The 23472-nt window shown below is 44.1% G+C and overlaps 1 protein-coding gene and 1 long non-coding RNA gene across 12 annotated transcripts in view; one reads left to right on the top strand and one right to left on the bottom strand.

Annotated features, from left to right (window-relative positions):
- Positions 1-1517: 1517 nt before the first annotated feature.
- On the bottom strand, positions 1518-5203 carry LOC143693654 (uncharacterized). The gene is made up of 2 exons (XR_013181594.1): positions 4748-5203; positions 1518-3110 (listed from the first exon to the last, which is right to left on the bottom strand). It is a non-coding gene; the product is annotated as an uncharacterized LOC143693654 (long non-coding RNA).
- A 187-nt stretch (positions 5204-5390) lies between these two features.
- The window catches only part of USP34 (ubiquitin specific peptidase 34), a 118517-nt gene continuing 100435 nt past the window's right edge, over positions 5391-23472 (top strand). For all 11 annotated transcript variants that reach the window (XM_077176269.1, XM_077176271.1, XM_077176263.1 and 8 more), the window contains exons 1-2: positions 5391-5765; positions 23172-23259. In XM_077176269.1, the coding sequence (XP_077032384.1) occupies positions 5723-5765; positions 23172-23259 (131 nt within the window). In that variant the 5' untranslated portion in view covers positions 5391-5722. The remainder of the gene's footprint in view (positions 5766-23171; positions 23260-23472) is intronic.

The following is a 23472-nucleotide window of genomic DNA, read 5'->3' as shown; positions in this document are numbered from 1 at the left end:
CACGTGTGTGTGCTCTGAACAGAAATACACACACGTGTGTTTGTGCTCCTTCCTTCCTCCCTTCAAACTGGAGTTAGGCTGAGGCTCACGGTCTGCTTGTTCACTGAAATTGAAATGTGACCTGAACTCGCAAACAACAAACCCAAAATGTATTTTTTATGTTGATTCAAAGAAGAGCTGTTTGGTTATTTTGATACTTTAAGAGTTCTCTAGTAACAGCATTCTAATCTTAGGTTTTGCTTCCCTTTTAGATCTAAAAATTTAACTGTGGTCTTGTCTTGTTCTCTTAAGATAATTGGTGCCTTTCCCTGATCTCTGCAGCTGCTATAAAAATGCAGCTTCTGTGGAGTTCTGGATACCATTAAAGATTTGACTGGTGTGTGTGCATATTTCTAGTGCAGTTATCCTGAATGTGAAAAAAAAATAAATAAAAGACAATGTACATCTAAGAAAGTTCTAGTTCTAATGCACACTCTGTAAATCAAAATATATGGATAAAAAGCATGAACCATCATATAAACATCTCCATAACTTGTAATTATATGTAAACCAATGTTTTGTGCATATTTCTATACAGATTTTACTAAAAAAACCCAAAAAACAAACCAGTTCTGTGTACTCCAGGTACATTGATAAATACAAATATTTCGGGGTGTTTTCTGTGTTTACATGGATTGATTGTCAGCTGATGAAGACACCCCAAGTACTTTGTTTCAGGCTGCCATGATGTGTTTGCTACTGTAACTGAAGCAGATTATCTTCCAAAGCATTTTAGGTTAGTTGGTTTTGGTTTTTTTAAACTAGAATAATTTGGTGTGTGTTAATCTGATTGGTTTAAGTGAACTATTTTCCAATAAAGCTAATATTTATGCAAAAAAGAAAAGACTTTAGAAATGCTCATCTCTCTAGGAAGCTCTAAGAGTTATTGCTGATAGTTTCTAGCACTAAAAAGGCAATAAAACTTCAGCTTAAAGGGGAAAAAAAAGAAGAAAAGATGCTGAAAATGATGCATCAAATTGCCTGAGGTGAGGAATTTGCCTTGGTGCTGTGGTGAGGGACCAGCCTGTCCCAGAGTCCATTTATCACTGGCTAAATGATAATTACTGACCCCAGACTCCAGGGGTGCTGGAAGGTGTGGATAAACTTCCTTCTCCCCCTTGCTAGATGGAGACAGCTCTTTAAAAAAAGTAAAAGAATCATCCTGTCCACCTGCCCATCAGGAATGCACCTCCATCCTTGAATTCATTTTTAGGCTTTCAGCTTCAGGACATCCTCCCCTCACTGTCCAAGGCTGTCCCTGTCAGCAGGTTCCTTGGGAAAAGGCTCGGCCATTCCCATTGAGGGAATAATTTTTGGGGGTCATTATCCCATGTACAGTGCACCTCGAGTACCTAAAAGTCACAGATTTTACACCTACAAACCTGTGAGCTTTTCTTTGTGTTTTAAGTACAAGGAAAGATGGGATTGAGGAGGAAGGAGTATTTTGGAGGTTAAGAGTTTGGAAGAAAACAAAACACTCAGATTTTCATTTTTATTTACTCCTTGTAAATAAGTCACCCAGCACTTTTCCTTGGGTAACCTCTTCCCAGTCTCAGATCAATGTGGGGTGCCTGTTTTTTGGTTGTGAACACCCATGAAATCTTAAATCCTTTTCAATAGTCTCAGCTTCTCCTGAGCCTTGAAGTCTGCAGTCTCTTGTGGATCTTGTGATTTCAGCAAAGATTATCAGCAATGATCCAATCCAACACCTGGAGTGGGGAGGGGAGGTAAAATTTTCCCTCCTGTGTTGGGAGCAGGCTCCAGCCCCCTTCCTACCCCACTGCTGCTTATTTTAACAGGGACATTGCTAACCAGGCAGGAAAAGCTCTCCAAAGGAACACTGCAAGTGTGTGTCACCACTAAAAAACTCCAAAAGAGGCCCAAATGTACAACAGGAGCTGCCTGGAACACTTTGGGAGTGGTTCAGTTTCTGGGGGCAGCCTCATGCTCAGCAATGCCTTGTCTGTACTTACATGATACCTGTGGCCAAATTTTGAGTATTCTGTATTACCTGGGGTAAATCAATTTGGATGTGTCTTCTCAGGGTGCTGTGACACCAAAGCCTAGTTAGGCATGGGCCCTGTTAAAAAGCTCAGAGTGCTGAAAGAGCAGTGGAAGTCAAGTGCTGAAAGTTAAATGTGGGTGAACTTGATACTGACTCTGTTGCTGATGGCTTCCAGTGGTTTCCAGCAGCATTTCAGAGACGGGGTCAGAGATTTAACTGGAGTCCAGTTAAACTGCTAGCTCAGTGTTGGGGCATGAATTCTGAAAATTCATGTTCTTGCTCTTGGATTAAGGATTTTAGTTTTGCCCAAGTCTTGCATTTGTCTAAGTTACTCCTCCAGAAGAGCTGTGCTGGCACTTTACCAGAGCAAATATTCCCAGATGAGGAGCACTGCAGCCAGGGGAAGGGAAGAGGCCTCCTGGGGATAAAACAGCCTTGCTGGGATGGCACTGAGAGAGAATAAAGGTTAACAGGAAAAACAAAGCATGCAAGAGCAGGAGGCTGATGATCTCTGTAACCAGGCCACTGACAGGTCTTGTCTTCAGCTTGGAAGCGAACAATTAATTTCATTTAAAAGAATTCAATTTAGTCTCTAGTTAAAAAAAAAAAAATAAAAGGAAACCAGCACAGTAAAAGGAATCAGGCTTTCAATATTGTGTTCTGCCCAAAAGCAGGAGTGACTCAAGGTCAGCCATGCTCTTGTGCTGTACTCCTTGAGCCTGGCACGTGACAGCGGGCTCCAGAAGGTCCCCTCTGTGACTCCGGTGTTTGTGAGGGGCTGCCCTCAGGTCAGACAGCTGATTGATTGCTCAGGAAAAGCATCTCTGAAGATGTTCTGGCACTTTGAGTCTGCTGGAAAAGGTACTGCAGGGCCTGCTTGAGGAAGGAAGAGCAGAGAGAAAAGTGCAAATTCAAACGGGATGATGCAGACTGTGGAGTGAGGTGTTCTACAGAAACTGAAAGCCTCTTGGACACACAGAAGGTAAGGCAGCACAACATCAAGTGAAAACTCACACATAAATCCTGTGGTCTACATTTTGATGGACCTCAGGCTTTGAAATCGGTGCTGTAGAAGAGAAAGGTGTCACTACATTAATTCAGGCAGGAGCAGAACACAACTGCAATGTTCTGGACTCCTTTTATTCTTCCATTATGCATTCTCAGGCTAGCTGGAAGAGATGAAGCAACCAAAAAAGGCTTGACAGGGTCCAGTACATCTGTGTCATTTTAATAACTAAACCAGTTAGCAATTAAATAGTTGTTATTATTATGGAGGTTTAGTGATGTAACCAGTTAGATTAATAGCTAACTAGCTCGTGCTGGTCAGATTTCTATCAACAGAAAATACATAATTTAGAAAAGACACTGTCAGGAATTAAAACATCTATAAATTAAATATAAGCAGAAAGATTAGTAAAAAGTTTCAGGAAAGTTTTTAGGTTTTTACTCACAGTCTTCAACCTCTCTCTTGCATTACTGCCCCTTGTTATTCCCATTTGAAATACATCTGCACTAACATGTTATGTGAATTAAAGAGACAGACAAGGAATCCGTGTCTCCTGTAGACTCTCAAGTTAATTTTCTGTATTAGTTTAAAATAGTAAAAGGAAATTTCAGCAGGGAATATTTAGGAATAGCTATCTTTGTTGATAAGCTCACCATGGAAAGTATTTCAAAACCAAGCAGTGACATGAATTCTGGGTGAAACATCATTTTAGTATATTCCTGACTTACACTGTAGTTGTTGCCAGTAAATTGTCTCTTACTTTTGAACAGCAGTGGGATTTTTAATCTTAGTTTAACACAGTGACGCCTCGAGGATTGTTTGGAGCTGAGCATTCTGTGGCCTGCAGTGGGAGGTTACACACACAACCACCACGCTGTTATCAGCCTGGATAAATATGCACATGGAATTAAAAAAGCCCAGAACTGCATCTCCACCATGCCAGCAGATTTAGTTCAAGTGGAAGAAATACGAGACAGCCACTGAGGAATTCAAAACGACTTTTTTTTTTTTTGTTTTTCCCCCTCATTTGGTGATTCTATTTGACTTTCTGCTAAACTATATGGCATCTGCATTGCGGCTATTAATAGATTTGGGTTTTTAATCCCGTGTACAGGTCGGTACGCTCGCAGCACTCAGAGTAACACGGACTGGCCGCTGGGTGGTACTGCAGAAATAAAAACAGCGCTTCCTACTCGGGAAGTGCCTGCTGAGGGGAGAAACACCAGCCGAGATCCATCATGTGATCCCTATTCCACTTACATGTACCTGGGAGAGGGAGCAGCATTCAGAGATGGCAAAAAAAAAAAAAAAAAAAAAAAAAAGAAGGGTTGGGCTTTTTTTTTTAATGGAAAATAGATGCTTGCCTGAAATTTTGGCATCCACGGGTTTGAAACCTCGTTCAAAACGTACCCAAGGCAGACTGAACTAACTGGTAGTTGTAACAGCATAAATTACGTATCCTCAATTAAAGTTTTTCGTTCATTTTCACCGTGTCTTTTATTTAGAAAAGGCTATTTCCAGCCAGTCACAGATGCCATTTCTGATTGTACAGAATAAATCACGGTGCAAGAAGGGGGGGGTGGGAAGCAAAAAAAAAAAACAAAAAAACCCCAAAACAACCAAACCCCCTCCCCCCAACAAACTAGGGCAGAAAACTATGAGGTAAAAATAAATTAGTTATTAGTAGAAAACGCTACCGTAACCCTCCAAACGCCTATTCCCGGGGTCCGGGTCGGCGGCCACAGGTGCCCCCGCTCCCCTCAGCCGCGCTGGGCGGGAAGGAGATGGCGGCGGCTCTTCCGTCCCGCGCCCCGACGGCGGAAAACGCCAAGAAACCACCCCAAAGACCTGGAAACGCGCCTGGAAGCTGGGAGCTTCCTCGCCACGGAGCTCGGCTTAGCGTGCTAAGCGCTCTCTTCAGGCGGGAGGTCCCCGAGGCAGCCCGGCGAGCGCGGCTCCAGGCACCGAGGGAAGGGGCGGGCAGGAGAAGCCGCTCCCCCGGCGCTGTTAGAGCCGAGGCGTGCGCGCGTTCCTGGCGGAGATTCCCGGCGGTGGGAGGCGGGAAGAGGGCAGGGAGAGGGCAGGGAGAGGCGCTTCCCGCCCTTCCCCGGGCGCGCGCCCAACCGCCACCGCCGCCATTTTACCCTCCCGCCCCCTTGCCTCCTCCTCCCCGCTCGCCATCCCGCCGCTCGGAACCGCGGTGGGAAGGCGGGGCGAGAGGGAAAAGGGAGGAGGAGGGACTCGGCCACCTTCGCCTCCTCCTGCCTGGTCGGAAACTGCCGAGCGGCGCCCGAGCGCCCTGTCCCCCCCCTTCCCTCCCGTCGCCTCCTCCTCCTCCTTCCCCCTCAGCAAAATGGCGGCGCGTGGAGTCCCTGGGAGCCAGTGAGTGACTCGGCTTCTCCTCCTCCTCCTCCTCCTCCTCCCCGCCGCTGCCGCCGCCGCCGCCACAGGCTCATTTGCATTGATCAGCCGCCCCGGATCCCAGACCGGCCCCTGCCTCTCCCCCCCCCCTCCCCCCCTCCCCTTCTCTTCCCATTCCTTCCCGCCCCCTCCCTCCCCTCCCCCCCGGTGACCCCCGCCCCGGCCCCCATCAATCATCAATCAGCAGCACCGAGCGGATCAATCAATGGTCGGGAGGAGGCGGCGGCGGCTGCTGCTGCTGTTAATGAACAATGTGTGAGAGCTGCGCCGAGCTGCTGGAGGTGTTAAATGAGAGTAAGTGCGGCCGCCCTCCCCCGCTTCCCTCCCCCCGGGCCGGGACCCCGCGGACCCTCCTCTGCACCGGGTTACAGCCCCGCTTCGCCTCCTTGCTCGCCTCTCCCCGCCCGCCTCGGGCCTCCCGGCCGCGGGGTTCCCTCTCTCCGCTGCCATGGTGGAGCTCCCTCCATGCCCTGCTCGGCGCTTCCTTCCCCCTTCCTTCCTTCCCCGCTCCCCGCGGCCTGGGGCGGGCCTGCCGCCGCCGTGTCCCTGCTCCATCCCCCCTTTCCCTCGGGATCCACATCCCCGACAGCCGCGGCGGGGCCTGGCCGGGCTGAGGAGCTGCCGGGAGCCGCTCCGGGGCAGCCGGGCCTGGGCTGGGTCCCTTTGAACCGGCAGCAGCAGCAGCCAAGGCGGCTCGGAGTGCTCCTGCCTCCCCCTCGCTGTGCCCGGCCTCGGTGCGCGGTGCAGGTGCTTTTCGGGCACCGATTCTCTCGAAGCTGTGAGGGAAGCGGCGCCTGGAGGAGCCTGGCTCGGCTTGGCGAGGTTGGGAAGCTGCTGCTGCCGGGTGTTTGGCTTCGGGGGTGGTCTCTGGCTCCCTCCCGAAGTTTCCTCTTTCCGACTGTTACCGGCAGGGTCGGAGGGGTGATAGAGCAGGTGTTCCCCCCGCTGCCGCTGGAATCGGGAGCGTTTGGGGCACGAAATTCCCTGTAGGCCTCGTGTATCCCTTGGAACCTGCGCTCCGTGGCAGCCAAGGTACCTTCCCAGCTTCTCAGGAGCTCTGCCTCACGAACAAAGACGAAAAAAACCACCATTTGTACGGATGCTGAGGAATTGAAACAACTTACCAGCTGAAGTTTGCGGTTAGAGGGAAGTTTAACTATCTCGGATCTTAAACATGGCATTTTTCCTGGTTGCACTCTGCAAATCCTGTTCCAGCAGAGTGGAGCACAGAATGCTGCCTAGGACAGGGCTTGGGTAGAGTTGTCTTCACTCTTCTGAGGCCCACTTCCATGTGCTGTTTGTTCTTCCCTAGGATCCTACAGGAGTTGAATGTTGGCCTCTTTCTTGCTGGGGAAAGAGGGTGTTCAGTGATGGCCAGCGTTTCATTTGAGAAGTAAAAATGTAGGTGTAAAAGTAACTTCTGAGAGAGTTCAGAGGCTGGATTAAATGAGATTATGTCGATATTACACACCAAATGGTTATTTAAACAGCAGGTTCAAAATAAGACTAACTTATCAATTGTATATGATGACAGCTGCTTGTTGGAAGAGAAAACTTCACTTGCTTTGGATGGATTGATAAGTAATGATTGCTTAAACTTGATTTGGATTGGTATGATCAAATAGAAAAATGTAACATTAAATTTGATATTTCAAGGAATCTCTGAAATTCCAGTATGAATTGATTTTTGCAGATGTTTTAAGGTAATTGGGATTGATGAAGATAGATATTTCCCTATAGATAAAGCAATGTCTTCAATCACTTTAACAATTCTTTTTTAATGTAGATATATATATTTATATAAAACTGGAGTATGGATAATTTAATGGTTCTGCATTATATAAGATATATCTCTGCTATTAAGTAGAAGGAAATATGTCTTTAAAAGTCAAACTTCATTAGGAAAATTCTGCACTACTGCTGCTCTGTAGTTAATTTCAAAAAACGCTGCTTAAGTGACATTAGGTTTGGCCTTCCCTTCAGAGAAAGAAGCCCACTGTAAATCAGCAGAACTGTTTGGTGTGTGTGTTTGGATACAAAGACATGTGATGGTGCTCCCTTCTCACTGGGTGAGACTGAGTTGTGAGGAAGGGATGGTTTCTTTTCTAACTTCCAGCTGAGTTCTTTGCGTTCCTTAAGTAATAATGAAAGGTACATAGTGCAAAACTGATGTCAAGCTTTGGTTTTTGAAACCCTGCAACAGAAGTGAAAAGTGGTAGTAAAGAATGAGGTCATGGCCGAAATGTGCGAGGCACAGGCTGCCAGCAGCTTCCTTTGCTGCCCACGGAGCATTTGGGATCAGCTCTGCACCTGAGCTCCCCAAGCAGGGTTTCCAGAGAGGCCCAGGGAACAGCATCTCCTTCCTTTTGGAATTTTCTTGCTGAACCAAACATTTTTACACGGCCATACACCGGCCTTTGTCATCATTTGCTGTGATGTTTACAAACTGGGATTTGGTGTCAGTTGAATTGCAGGTGACTTGGAGAGGGGAGTGACAGCAGCCCTCAGTGGTGTTTGGGAAGGAGCACGTGGGAAGCTCCCTTTTCCTGCCCAGGAAGTTCCCAGCTGAGCGGTGGCAGAAGGGTGAAACTGAGCAGCTCTGCCCCCAAACAGACACATTTGCATTAGGGGTGTGTTAGCCCCGCGGCAGACTGCCCCAGGGTTAACCCACAGCCCCTCACTGTGCAGAGCTGGGCGTTCTGTCCAGCAGTGACCTTTGGGGAGCCCAGGGTTATGTCCTGGGAACACTCCAGCTCCTGATTTTGTCACAGGCACTCAGTGGTCCTGGCTCTGGCACTCAGGGGCTGCCTGAGCTGCTGAACTGGACACCTGTGGATTGGTAAGATTATTATTTTGGCCAGAATGTGTGAGTATGCATGTAGGCATTTAACATACATTGCTGTGCTTAAGCATGAGAAGCAGGCAATATTCTGTGAGCAAAATCAGCAGTGCTGGGGTTTTTGTATATATTTCTTTTGTGTGTATTTCTTTTTCTTCTCTTGCAGCATCTTGATTTTCAGCATTTGATCTGCATGTTCAACCCAGTAAATTCCCTGATCTTGAAGTTATTTTCTGAGAAGTAGTAATTTCAAGTTATGATTAGATCCAGGAACTTGATAAAGTGTAAATTCCCCTATGAAATGTCCAGACTTTAGAGGAGTTTTTGCACTATAAGACAATCTGTTCAATCACAGCAAACAGTCTTAATTTCTCACTGTAGGTTTCTTAGCATCATTTACATTATCCCAGGCAGGATTTAATAGGAGTAAAGTCTATAAAGAGTCTGATGTTTCTTTAATTAATCTTCCACAATATAAACATTTTTAGTAGCCTTTAATAGAAGAAAAAAAAGGGAAGATACAATGGGCTGCTTTTTAAGATAAGGCCACTTATTTGCAAAAGGCTTAAGAACAGATTCTCACAGCATTAATTATAGGGGCTCATTTAAATGTGCACAAATTTTACAGCAAAAGTGCATTGAGGACATTCTGTGCTTTTGTGTTAATCTACAGCATTCTGTATCCCAAAATGAACCCTGATACACTTTGCATTCCTTGGTTTCTTTGGATGCCAGCTCTTGTCAGTCCTGGAGGGTTTATATTGAGTTTCACTTGTTCTTGAGTAGTATTTACATTTCTGTGCTGTCCAGAGGCCCTGATCAGGACAGCTCTGTTTTGTTAGGCACTGCACGGATACCCAGATAATCTCAGCCCCAAAGTGAGCCAGGAAACACAGAAATGGAACCTCACAGGTGGGTTTGGCTGTCTCAGGTCTCACAGGAGTTGTGCAGGTTGCTGTGTCCCATGAGAGCCATGGCATGGTTTGAGCTGCCTGGAGATCCATTCCATCCCTGTGGAGCCTTCACTGCAGGTGTTGGGGATGTGGTGCTCAGTGCTGAGTGTTTGCTGGGTGCAGGGCTGGCCTGGGGTGCCTCTTCCTAGCTGCAAGTCCCAGTGTGGTTCTCAGGCCTGTCCTGAGTCAGTGTCCCCCAGTCCTGGCCGTGGGGTGTCCCAGAGAGCCCAGCTCAGCCCCGTTGCTACGAGGCTTCCCTTTGGGACTGCAGCTCATCTTGATGTGTGTTGACTTAAAACCCTGTAGATGATTTTGGTTTAGGTTTGGTTTGTTCTTCTTGTTTGGCTTGGATTTTATAAAAGTAAGAAACAAAGATTACAACATGGAAAAATAGGTTTTATTATGTAGTGGCAGCTGTGGTTTTAGGTTACCTTGGTAGGCCTCGGTTATTCCCAGTTCTTGGTTTCTGGGAACAAAGTTTGTTTTCTTCCCAGCATTCTGCTTCACTTTTTTCAATTACTACCTCTTCAGCCCATTTTTTTTTCCCAGTCAGCTCTGAAATCTTGTAAAATCAGTTCACCCTGATGATTAGAGCCTTCTAGATGTTATTCTAGTACACCAGCTTGCAGGCTATTATTCTCCTTATGTTTTCTCTTTAGTAAACCAGAAGAATAAAAAACCCCCAAGGACCAACCCAAAACAACCCCCCCCAGTTTACTGAAGCATAGGAGATAAATGTGGACTCACACTGTTGTTTTTCTCTCTGTTATCACTGTCGGCAGAACTGCTCCCAGAGTGATCAGGTCCATAAAACACTTGAGGTGCTGGAGTGCTCGACTGTTTGTGTAGTTTCAGGATAGCCCTGAATTTGGATGCTGGAGATTCTTGGCTTGACTCCTTGTCCTGCTGTTCTGGCATGGAGGGAGTACAGAGAGTAGTCTTGGAGGTTGGGTTGAGGGGATGTTTACTTTGAGGTAGGTGAGAAATTGTGTTCCAAAGCATTGCAGCATTCAGTTTGCTCCTTGGGATCTGGAGAGGATCAATATTTTATGTTGTGAGGACTCAGATATTGAGGATGTGCTATAAAATTATTACAACTATTGCATCATTAACATCACTTGGTCTCCAAGAGCGGCTCTCACTTGTTCTGTGGTTACCTGTAAACTTCAGGATTGATTGCTCTGGTGTTTTGTGCAGATCTAAGGTTTCATTTGGCTCTTTGATGATTCCTCTTGTGCAAAACTGTAGAAGTTGTCTCTGTTGCATGGCTTTTTTCTTTTTTCTTTCTTCTTTTTTTTTTTCTTTTTTTAAAAGATTCATCTTTTTTCCCCTTAAGTGATATTTCCATGTTCAGAATCTCTGCAGAGATGCTATGGAGGATTTATTGGGGTAACTTCCCAGCCTGTTGGATCTCTGCTGTCTCCTGTTGAAAAAAAGAAAGTCACTTGTTTATAACACTGAAATTCAGTCATTTTTTCATGTTTGTGTTTGACCCTTTCTAAGGCAATGAGCAACCAGGCCTAAAGGAAAATGAAAATAACCTTTTCTTTGTAGCAGCATTGCCAAATTGCAGTTCTGGACTGTGAAGTGCTACTCCAAATGAGCTGAAGTAAACAGAGGGAAAAATGGAAGGGGAAACTTGTATCCTCACTAATTGTGAACTTTCTAAAGTGAAAGGGAAGGTGGCACCAAGACAAAGTTGGTTTGTTTGTAAAGTAAGGGAAGGAAAAGCTCTGTGACTTTAATAGCTAAAAGGCTTCTATTTTTGGAAAGATATTTCAGCTTTTGTTCTGTACAATTATTTTGGTTCATGTTATTTGATGTGATCAGGAATGATTTTGTCCTGAGACTTTTCCTGTTCAGGCTGCTGCAAACTGGTTCCTTCTCATAGCTCAGACCACTTGATCAGTGATGCTGAATTTGAGTTACATAAATCCTGTTCTGCTGAGTTTTGGTGTGAGTTACACAGCACTGAGGTGTATTTACTGAGATGCTTCTCTTTGTATACAGGGAAATCTTCTGTTGGATAAGTACTTGGAATCATATCCTTAAAGCCACAAGGTTCTAGCACTGTAGAGTAGTCAGGGGATAAGTTCAAGGAAACTGAAGAAAGCAAGAAAGGGAAAGAAAAGCATCCCTTGCTTCATGTCCAAAAGAGACTTGATCAGTGTAGAACTTGAAGTCATCGTGTTTCCTATGGAGGAAATCTTCCTGTTGGATCATTCTTTTGGAGTGGTTGTTGCTGCATTGCTTTCCCTCCCTAAGGGGAGCTCACAAGTCACCCAAGTCCCGAGCAGTTCCTGAGCCAAACCCAAGGCCGTGTGCTTTAGGCTCTCTGGGTGGTGCTGGTGTTGGTTCTGCCAGGGCAGCTCGTGGAGCTGTCCTTGGATGCACAAGTGCTGCAGGGTGTCCTGGGCCATGGTGGATGCTCAGGCCCTGTCACTCTGCGGTTCAGGGGACAGGATTTTGGGGAGCAGACCTGGCTCCATTTCCCTTGGCCTGCCTTGGCTTTGGGAGATTGATTTTGTGTGCCAGGAGACACTTCAGGGTGTTATGAGCCTCACCCATTCCTTTAATTCATCGAATTCCTTTTGCTTCTTGTTCTCCTGTGTTATTGCTAATACAGACTTTATATGTTAGAGGTTCTAATTCCTTCCTTAGTTGATTTCTCCATCTCACTGCAGTTTGCTTCCATCTTTCTGTGCTCAACTCACATTGAGTCAGAGAAGCAAATCCTGGAATTGTGTTCTGTGTCCAAGTGATGAGCAGGCTGGGATTTGGCATTTTAGTGATTGGGAGGGAAGAGCAATGTTTACTTCTTGGTTCCTTTCATTTCATCTGTTTTCTTCTCTGAGTTTTTTCAGGCAGCTAATAGGGATTTCTGCAGGCCAAGCTACACCTTTGTAGTTGTCTGGATGCTGGGACAATGTGGAAAAGATTCTTCCCATCCTCAGGAGCAAGTGGTTGTGCTGATTACTCAGTGCTGCTTGTAGTAACAGCATGCTGCAATTAGAGTCGTGGCCATTTAATTTCTGCCATTTAAGCTTATATTGAGGTGATTTCTTCTTTCATTTTGTGCAGCAAATTGGCAATTTCTTGAAAATGTGAAGAGGTGAGAAGCCGTTCTTTCCACTTTGTTCCTTTCCTGGCATGGGAATTGATTTGCAATCTGAATGCTAAACACAGATATGCAACTGTGAGGATTTCTCTGGTGTTCTTAACATGTAGGAAAAATATCCAGCTTGTTGGAGGTTTGTAAAGTTTTATTTCTGGAGTTGTTCAGGTCCAGTACGTCCGGTGGACAGTGAGCTTAGAACTGCTCATGAGATTTAGTGCTGCAACAACTGGGGGAAAAAGTAGAAACCTGTCAGAAAAATTCCTTGTGTAAAATGCATCTTTGGGAGTTGACCTTTCTTCAGCTAATTTGTACAAGGGCTGTGAATAAGACTTGAGAAACCCATGTCAATTGAGACTTGTTTCTAGATCAGAATCCCTGCAGATCATTGGTTCCCATCAAGGAATGAGGGGCAAAACTTTTTTTGCCTTTTTTCACACTTTGCACACATTGAAGAAACCTCCAATTCATTGCACTGACTTCCACCTGAGAGTTTTTAATCTATGTAATTGTGTATAGAAACATGCTTTATGCTGTGTTGTTCAACACTCATTGTCTTTATTTTTCTGTTGTGCTGCTTGGCTCATTTTGTGGGCATTTGCAAGAATTTCATCTTCAGGAAGTGTTCAGTTTCCTATTTATTATTCTGTGACACGTAATTATTGAATTCTTCATAAAAAACCCATGATTTTCACCAGCAGTGCAATTACTTTTAAGTGGGTGTGAACTGAAAAACTGGTGTTTTTCAGAGTACTTTTCTGCCTGTAGTCTCTGTACTTTGCAAATCTCGTCTTCAAATTTAATTCTAAACTCTGTGGGCATCAACAAAACTGACAGTGCTTTCACATCTGTGCTCTGCCAGGAGAGGCTGTGAGCAGTGCTGGAAATGGACAGTGGGGCAGCTCCAGAAGAGCTTTAGAGGGGCCAGAGCATCCATATCTGCTGAGGAATTTGGGAGATGGGCTCTGTGTGTGGAGGGCTTGTGGAGCACAGCCCACCCACCCTTGGCAGGCACTGGGTCCTGACAGGAGGGCTCTGCTGGGGTTGCACTCTGGGCTCGCAGGCAACAGCTGATAGGAGAGATTGAAATATTTATTTTTGCTTCTTGGATCTGCTGTGGGATAGCCCTGGGCAGTGTGAGCTCAAAAGCTTGATAAAAGGAAGTTCTGCTTAGCTGAAGGAGGGTGAGTGCAGTAAATCCTTGTCTGTATTGGCTGGTCTCTGACTTCTTTCACAGTTAATAACTGTTAACTGTTGCTGCTTTACTTGGGGTTGAACTGTTTTTCCCCCTGAGCTACTTTTTTCCTTTAAATATAAAGTGAAACTTGTGCCAGTGTATTTCAAGTCCTAAGTGTCAGAGCTGGATCTATAATATTTAGATTAGATGCAGTCTGATCAAACTGATCAGAAATTGAAATCAATTTCCATCAGTGTTTTGGAAACTCCATGGGTCTGAGCAACAGTGCAGTTTGACTCTTTCCAGAGTGACTTGACCTCAGTGTAGCCAGAGCTGTACTTGCTGATAAGAAACCTGTAAGCACATTTGTTTATATCAACATGGCACCTGTAAATACATTTTCTGGTCGTGGGGGATGCTTGTCATGAAACTTAACTGCTCTCTTGGATATGCTTCTATGGACCCTGTGCATTGCCTTCAGCCATCTCTAATTTATCTTATTTCTTTTAACCTATCAGCTTTTAAAAATTATATAATTGTTTTAGCCAATAAATTACCTAATACACCATGTGTTTGAAAGAATTACTAAATACAGATTATCTGGCACAAAGGAATGTGAAATTTGAGTGTCTATCTGAAAGTTGGGAGACAGAAGTTGACTTCATTGCTAGCCTGTCCTTTCTCAGAATTTTATTGTCCTTTCTGAATGAGTGTAGCTTGCACCTGTGCTGCTGGAAACAAATAAAGCCTTGGAGTTCAGATGCTGAGCAAGCTCTTCCTGGGCTTTCAATGAATTGCCTGAAGCTCCATTGAGGATAACAACCCATTGCCCATTTACCTCTCATCTCCTTGTTTAAGGAGCCTTAAATATCCTCTGTGAGAAATGAATTAATCATATTTGTCTCTCACAGATTTTGTCCCTGAAACCTGGAGCACAGTCATTACATGCTTTTGTTGTAAATCTACTGCTCATCTGTTGCTTCCTCTGGGCCAGGGTGGCTCAGTCCTGGGCCTTTTCTTTCTGGTTGTGGGGGAAAGCTGCTCTTGTTGTCTGAAACTGATTCACAGCGTGCCAAGTAGTACAGCTGAACTAATTTGCAAAGTTCTCTCTTGAAAATAGAATGCTTCCTGGAGTAGGTATTTTAATTTTTGCATTCCTTGCTACTTTTAATTAAAACTGATAGAAAACCTCTTCAGTTTTTGGAACCTCGTTCGTGCAATTAAATCTTTGTTCTACTTATGAAGTAGTTTGATAGACTGAGTTCTGTGTCTTCACCTTAAAGTGGTATTTAAAAAGAAGTTCAGAACTGGAGTATTAGAGAAAATGACTCAAACCCAGAGTCATTCAAGTACTGATACATTATGTTATTGAAAGGAAAGAATGCAGGAGCTCTCTTGGAAACTGAAGGCGAGCAGTCCTTTATCTGAGCAGTAGTCTTGGCATTGACACTGTCAGCCCTAGCTTGGAAATTCACCTTGGGATAATTAGTGATATGCTGGGAAATGCTCAAATTATGCAGCACTTGTCCAATCCTGCGCTGATTCCTTGAGAAACTTGCAGTGGCTGTTGTCAAAATATTATGATGGGCAGCCTGACTTTCCACATCTAGTATGTGTTTTGGTGATGTCAGGCAGACATGATTGTGGAAATACTGCCTAAATTGAGCTGGTTTTTTTTTATTTTGTTTTGTTGGGTTTTTTCTTAATTGAAAGAGGAACTATGACAACTTCAATACAAAGAAAAAAACACAGCCCTCCCAGAATTGTAACATCTTGTCTTGGAGTCAAAGGCAATTCACAACACTGAGTTAAAACAGGACTCTGAAATTGACTGCTACTTTTTCTTTTTCTTTTTCTTTTCTTTTTTTTTTTTTTAACTCACTCCAGTGAGTGGCATAGATGCTTTGAAATTGCTTTGTGGGTTTTTTTTTTCCTTACTAATATGTAACCTACCTTTCCCTGGAGAGGGAGGACTGCAATATCTTGGCTGCAGGGAATCCCAAGATAACAGAAGCATTAGGAGGTGCAGTGCAGGGATCCCACAGATCCTTCCATGGACTCAGGAGTGACATGGCAGCAGTGCTGAGGAACGCTGCTGGACCCAGGCTCAGCCCTGCTGTGCTGCCAGCCTTCCATGGAAATGCAGCAGCCTGGACATGCCACTGGCCAGGAGCAGCTTTGTGCATTCCTGCTGTGCTGGGCCCAGGAACCCTCTCAGAAGCTGGGAGTGTGAAAAGGACAGTGTGGAGACTCCTGGTCAATCCTCTTGGGCCAGCAGAGCCAGAGCAAGATGCAGTTTGGCCTGGTGAATTCCATTCCCAGGCAGATATCCCCCAAGCTGGTCTGACCCATTTCCTCCTGGTGTTTGATCAGAAAGGCCACATGTGCATTACACAGTGTTTAACTGATGGAAGCTCCTTCTGCTCCCTGAACCTGTGATGGGAATCTCCTCTGTATCCATGCCACTCAGTGCTGCATGGAATACTGCTGGTTACTCAGTCACTGGCATAACCCAGCCTCAGTTAGGTATTATGTATTAATCATTATATCAATTAATACATCAACATTAATCATAACTATCAATTCTGTATTTCACATTCCCACCTTACCGTGGCCAGGGTGCCGCTGTCAGCATGTGTGGATTCAGTATTGCTGAACCTGGAGCTGTGCTCCCTGAGTGGCAGAAGTGAGGTTACATGGTGTAGTAACTTAGGCTGGGCTTTGTGTGCAAGGTGCAGTGCTGCTGCTAGACCTGGCCTGGCTCATGCTGCAGCTCAGCTGTCCTACGTTTGAGATGCTGTATCTGAGAGTTTATTTAGATTGTGGTTCACTAGGCTGGTTCTAGGGGGACAGAACAGAAGTAAATAAGGATAGTATAGAAAGCAATCTTACCCCCTAAAGAGTTGCAGTTGAGCCAATTGTTAAGGATTAGGAGCAGGCCTGATGTTAGCAGGCCACAGCTGTAGCCAATAAGAAGAGTGTTATAAAAGAGTAAATTGGGTGGTTGAGGAAGACTGGAGTCAGTTGGTTACTGTGAGGATGAGGAAGAGTCAGTGTCTAGAGGAGCTGCCTATGAGAAACATCAAGGAGGTACAAAACTCTGGTAATATGGTACCCTTGCAATGAAATGACAATAGAACTCTTGCACTATAATGACAACAGGTGGTTCTGGGTAGAACCAGCTCCAGTGTGCTGAGAAAATCTGGGTATTGGCTGATAATTGGCATTTGACTGTATTTAAACAATGTGGAACTGCTCCTGGGACCAGTGGCTGTGGCAAGTTCTCTTTGAGAAGGTGGAAGTCTTAAGATGCTCTCAGGAAGGATTTTTTATGTTTAGGTGGACATCTGCAGCCATTCTAAAGGGGGCAATTCAACCCAAAGCAAGCGTGGCCTAGCATGATGAACACCTCAGGGTGACATCGCTCCTGCAAGGTGCCAATTGTTAAATTGCACACAGCTGCCCAGAGCCAGCTGCTGCTGCTTTGCTCCAGAGTGCATTAACTTGTGATGATTCAAGGAGGACAAGTGTTTGCTGGAGAGCACAGGGAGGTGGGATGGGAAGGGAAAGGGAGAGATTGAAAGAGAACTTGTTGGTGTTTGCAGAGGAGCAGAAGATAAAGGCAGCAGTTACCTGAGCTCAGCTGATTTGTTCTGGTGAAGTTTTACCTTGGAAGTGCTGTTTGGTTGGTGAACATACCCAGGCTGATTGTGCTCTTTGTGTAACTGTGCTGTGCACTGGAATACTGAATTAAAACTCCTCAGCTCTTTCTGATCTCAGGGAGTGAGGATTTACTCAGGTGCTGAATAACCAGCAGATGATGTTGGGACACCAGCTGAAACTGCTTTTTCCTTGTTCTTTTGAGTAGCTCCTGTATTTCCATTCCTAAGAACACAGTATTGCTTAGACTTGCAAACCTTTGCTAGTTTTGTTGAAATTGCCTTTGTTCAAAAGTTTGTGTCTGACACGATCACATTTTGGTTTTTTTCTAGGGAAATGAGACTCTTAAAGTTGCTAATCCCTGTCTTTAAGCCATTATGTTGTCTTTTTGTTTAATATTTGTACACTTCATAGTCAAAAAGTTGCTGGAAAGCCATCTATTTACCAAGGTGTAATATTTATAAATACAAGAAGTTTAGAGTTTGATGTGGACTTGAAATGAATTGAGGTGTGTTATGGGATGGAGATGTTGTCGGTATCTGTAATGCTCTGGTGGTGTGGTGAGTGATCAAGGGAGCATTAAAGGCACTCAAGCACCTTAACCAGGCCATTATTATGGAATTTTATTGTGCTAGAGTTTGGGGTTACAGATCTCATTGTTCCTGGCATTTGAACAAGTGTTTCTAATACCAAAGAATTAACTTTTTGTGTTTTCTAGTACCTTGTGCACTTGTGTTTCTCTTTGATTATGTGTATCTAGTGAGTATTCTGGGATGCTTTTTGTACAGAGACTGAGAGGTAGAAAGAAAACTTTATCCTCACTGGAAAGTTGTAGGGAGTTTGGGCAGTTGAACTTGAAGCTGACCCTGTCCTATTAAACACTTATCAAGGATGGCTCCATAAAGGTTGGGAAGAGCTCTGGAGAATCAATTTAAGGCAGCCATGAATTCTGTATAATAAAAATAGTAATTCTGCTAGGTGAAAGTAGAAAGGGAATGGGAGGTGCTGAACTCTGTGGCTATCATCTTACATGCTGTTGGTCCTAAGCAAAAGAAACCCCCTACTAATCACTGGAAACACCTCAATGCATTGAAAAAAATGTGCTGGGCACATGGTACTCACACAAAAAGTTATACATTTTATATATATATATATATATATATATATATATATATATATATATATACACACACATACAGGTTTATTTCCTGATTAGTATTATTGCTCCAAGTGCTGTTTTGTTTAGTGTGTGGCTCATTTCCTCTGGTTCTTCTGTATCAGTGACCAATTCCTGATACTAATGTTCATTCTCCAAGTGATCTGGTCTTTCCCATGAAAAGCTGATCCCAGATGAGGCTTGGGGGAGGGAGCACAATCCATATGCAACTGGCCCTTGTCACAGTTTGGAATATGGAGAAATTAGAGTTACAGGTCTTAGAAGAGTGTTGAATTATGTACTTTTGACTCTGTTATGTTGCTGAAAGTAGAGGAAGTGTGCTTTTGAAAAGGATTCTCTTTGCTTGCCATTTGATTTTGTACTTGGTATGATAAGTGACCTTTGGATATAAGATATTCCCCACAAGTCCAGCATGATGGTTGTCCTTGAGGTCTAATTACAGTGTGTTCCTCTAGCTCCCAAGTTCTTGCTAAAAATGCACTCAGGAGCTTAGCTTCCTTTGGCCACAGTTGTATTTTGAAATTGTATTGCCTGGTTCTTTGCAGTTGATTTGTGTTTTTCTCATCTTCTGTTGTTTTCTTGGTGTAGTCAATTTATTTATAGGGGTTTTTCTGAGTTGAGGAGCTTGTGTTGTTTGTAGTACTGTAACACACTTTTAGCAAATCACTCTTCAGTGAGAGATTAGGTAAATCACCCAAGTTTTCATTCAGAGCTAGCCAAGTAAAACAGGAGATTGGGGAAACAGCAAGGAAATTATCTTTTTTATTATTTTTAATATGAAATGTTTTAAATTTTTACTTTGACCATGGTGTGTTTTGGCTTCTCATCAGCTGCTTGAATAAACAATTACACTTCAAGTCAGTCTGTTTTGGTTTCTTTTTTTAAGAATATCTGAAAACTTATACACTAGAAGATGTTAAGTCAGGTTAGTTCTGAGCTAAGCTTTTTCTTCTGTGGTTTGAATGTGATAAAAAGTTCTCTAAACCATCTTGTGACTCCTCAGTGAAATGAGCCCTTGCCAGTATGTGGAAAGACCCCATTTCCTGCATTATATTGGTAGAGTAGATTTAGCTGGAATTTACCTGCATCCTAGTTTTCCTTCTTTCTGCTGGTTAGTTCTGTGTGTTTAAAGCCTTCAATATTCTGGTGTTTTGAGACTCTAATAGTGACCACATCTCTGCCCACAGATGAGCAATGTTGGGGTGAAGCTGCTCCGGGTGGGGTGGGGCAATTTTACAGCTCTGCTTACTCCAAAGGTGTTTACTTCTCCCATTGCCAGCTTCCCCTGCTGCCAAGGTGCCAGCCTGAGTGTTCCATGGCTTCCAAAGCCACCAGGAATGTGGGCAGATTTCAGCTGGATTGGCCAGTTGGGTCTGTGCAGTTCCCAGGGGTTCCTGCAGGAATGCTGATGCTGTGGGAAATGCATGGTACAGATGTTGTAGTGTGGGCTCGAACTGGGTGCTTGTGAAATTGGATCTGGTGCTGGGGGAAGGTGTCTGTGTGCATGGAATGGAAGAGGGAGAAGGAAGGACTCGAGGGTGGAAAGGTCTAAGAGGCTTTAACTGAGTAAAGTAAGAGCTGGTAGAACAAATCTAAGGAAGGAGAAGAAAGCTGAGCTCAGAGGTAGGGAAGGAGAGCATCTCTAACATTGCTGCCTTGTGAGTGCCTGGAGGAAGAAGCAGCCACTGCAGGCACGAAGGAGCTGAGCCTAGGATGGGAGTGCCCCTGCTGAGGCACAAACTCAGAGACCCTGGAGTGCCTGGCTGGAAAGCTCTGGAGCACACCTCAGCAGCTCTTGTTCATGATGAGAGCCCTCTGGCAGCTCTGAAAGGACACGAGGGTAACTCGGTGCATTCTGTGGGAATCGCTGTCCCAGCTGTGAAACCAGCAAGGAATCTTGGCTACCACATCAATTTGCAGGATGGAGCCTTGGTGCAGCAGTTGGTTTTGGAGAAGTTTGACATGCTTGGTGCTGCTGGATGTGAAACAGTGCAAGTGTGAGGAAGTGGGGAGGCAGCAGATTGAGGAGCTTCTGAGGCATGGCAGAGAGTAAAGGACAGGCTTCACTCCTAAAGTCTGGTTTAACTGCTGGCCCCTTCAAGGTACAAGAGAACTGATTTAAAAGGAGAGGCAGACATCATCATTTGGAAGTGAAATCGTGCAGCAAGGAAGTTCTTACAGAGCTGACAGAAATCAGAAAATGCCCAGGAATGACAGTGAGTGCATTTGTTCCTATTGCTTTTCCAAATGCCTCAGAACCAATTGCATCTGTACTTGGAGCTGCATGTGCCCCTAAGGAGAGGTGTTGTAAGTCAAGAGCATCCACAGAGCTGATACTCAGAGGAACTGGAAGGCCTGAGACTGACATTTTGGTTGTGAGGACACAAATTACCTGAACAAGATAATTTCTGCTGAAGAACAAAAGAGAATTGGAGCTGAAGTCCAGGAGGAGAAGCCCTGCCACGTGTGTCACTGCCCCTGTTGGTAGTGCCACAGACTTAGCTAAGCTCCATGGAAAACTGCAGCCTCCTGTGCTTCTCCTGCATGGAGCCTCCTGCCTTTTCAGGAATAAACCCAGCATTGTTTCTAGGCACAGAAACCCAAAGGGAAATCACCTCTGTAGCCACTGTATTAATTAGCAGTGATTAATAAGTAGGACCAGTAGAAGTTGGTCAGTGTGTGAGATGTAGAATGCATAAACAGTAAAATAACAGGTTCTCCAGCTTGTGCAAATACCTCCCTATTTTTTATAAGTTTGGCATTAGTCTCAGTATTTCCATAACTTCTCTATTCTGTCTTCTTTACATGGCAATTGTAGCTTTTAAAGACCCAGTTTGCTTAACTTTCAGTTCTTTATAATCTCAAAGAGGGAAATTTAGGAGAGATTCAAACTTCTGCAATGAAAAGGCTGCTCTGTGAGTTGGAGTTACTCCTGGTTGTAAGAGTGGGGTCATGTGAGGGTGAGGGAAGTGTTAGAAATGTATGTGTAAGATTCTACAAGGTAAAATCACCTTTGTTGCTACTAAATTGTCAACAAGTTTTTTCTGTCAAGTTTGAAGGAATTTATCTTAGTGAAACAATGCTCACAAAATTGGGAAAACAGAGGTTTTATGAAGCTTTGATGCTGGGCAGGGTTTTTTTGGTGGCTTTTTTTTTTAGATACTATCTATAGCTAAAACTCTGTCTTTTGTGGTAAGCTTGACCTAAATTGTGTGATGGAGTTCTTGGTTTCTTCAGTGCTGTGCTTTGGCTCTCAGAGAGTTAACTGTCCTGCTGATTTGTGGTGTTGAAAATAAAAGGTGATACTGAGTGATTCCCATCTTCTAGTCTGCTTCTCCATCTTGAGCTTTATCCAGTGTTGTGTAGGATCTTCAGAGCCTTCTAGGAGTGAGACAGAAAAGTGGTTTTTAAAGTTTGATGGTGTTCTGCTCAGAGGCTGCTTTTTGGGTAGTTTTTATTTGTATGTATGCATATGTATGGAAATGTGGATGTGTGTGCATATGTGATGTCCTTGTTTCAAAGAAATCAGAAGTGTTTGTTCAGTGTGAGTATTCTGTGAAGTGGTTTTCTTCTGAGCTTTGCTTTCTGATCCATGCCCACAGAGTTTCATTAGCTTTAGCTTTTGGGAACCTGCATGGAGGGATCACACAGGACTTGCAGGGCTGAGGGTGGCATAGGGATGCTGAAGAGCTCAGTGCTGGTGGAGTGCCTTTCCCACAAAGTTTGCTTGTGGAGTGGATGTGTGAGAGTGTAATACCTGAAATTCCATGTGAAACGTGGAGATGAGAACTTAAATGTGATATAAATGCAAAGATCCACTTCAAAGGAGTGCTGACCTTGATTTGTGTAGCAATTAGATAATTGTACAAATGTTTGGAGATTCAGGACAGGGAGGAAGCAGGAGTTGTGCACTGGTGGCTGGGGAAAGCTGTGTGGCCAGGAGGCAGAATCCAGTGCCCTGGGATATCATCAGGTCCTGCCTAAGTGGAGCTTGGCCTTACTGATGTTTGCCTCATTGGAGTGCAGAAGCATTTTTGGAGGGAAGTGGGACATTTGATAATCCCTCAGTGAAGCATTTGGGGTTTGAACTCGGTACAGAACTGTTCTGGTTTCCTGTGTAACAAATGTGGTGAGCCTTTATCATTTTGCCAATTAGTGATTCATTATGGTTAAATGTCGTGATAGATGTGTCTGTATTTGAAAGCAAGGATCATCAGCTCAGTCTGAAATAACCTTATATGTACACAGCTCATTGTTCTCATCTTGACAGTTCTGTTGTGGTTTAGGTTTTATTTGTTTGCTTGTTTTTCTCAGTCTTTATCTGATCAGGAGAAGGAAGTGGAGGTCTCAGGGTCATCTCAAAATGCAGGCATTTAAAAATCTGGGGGAAAAAAAGCCCAGCAAAACAAAAGATCAAACCCAAGGTGTCTGGTTAATGAGTAAAGTTGTTCAAAGTTCATACTTGAAAGTGCACATGGATCAGAAGTTCCCAGTAAAGCTTATGAGGAATATTTGATAAAAATAGAATTACAAGAAGGGTCTGTTCTCAATCACAAACCTTTGGAGCAGTATTCAAGAACATTGTGCACTTTGAGTTTCCAAGTCACCTGCATCTAAACCTTGTTAACCAAATCTACAAGTTTGTATTTCAGTAAAGTATTTATTTTCTGTGCTGTCAAAGGCAGTTTCTAATAACAGAGCAAGTGCACATTGGGTTTTTTTCCTCCTAGAAAATGTGTTAATGTTTTGTTGATGTGTTTGTGTTTTTGTTTTCTTCAGTATCAGACATTGAAGGTGGTGATGCTGTGCAGCTCAGAAAGGAACATGCCCTCAAGATATTTGCTTACATCAATTCATGGACACAAAGGTAATTTTGGATTGAGTTTGAATGCTGAGGATGCTGACTCTCAACAGCAGCTTTCCCTTTTTAAAATACAGTAGAGTGCTTAGAATTAGCAAATTATTAATGTGTAGCTAAGTGATACCTGGAGAATAAAGACTGTTTTAGTACTTAGGAAATAAAAACAAACTCGTTACCCAGTGCATTTTGGGAAAAGCATGATTTGAATGCAGTTGGTGT

The sequence above is a fragment of the Agelaius phoeniceus genome, chromosome 3 (assembly GCF_051311805.1).
Source record: "Agelaius phoeniceus isolate bAgePho1 chromosome 3, bAgePho1.hap1, whole genome shotgun sequence".
NCBI lineage: Eukaryota > Metazoa > Chordata > Aves > Passeriformes > Icteridae > Agelaius > Agelaius phoeniceus.
The sequence above is the reverse complement of the archived record's forward strand: the minus strand, read 5'-3'. Positions and strand labels throughout refer to the sequence as shown.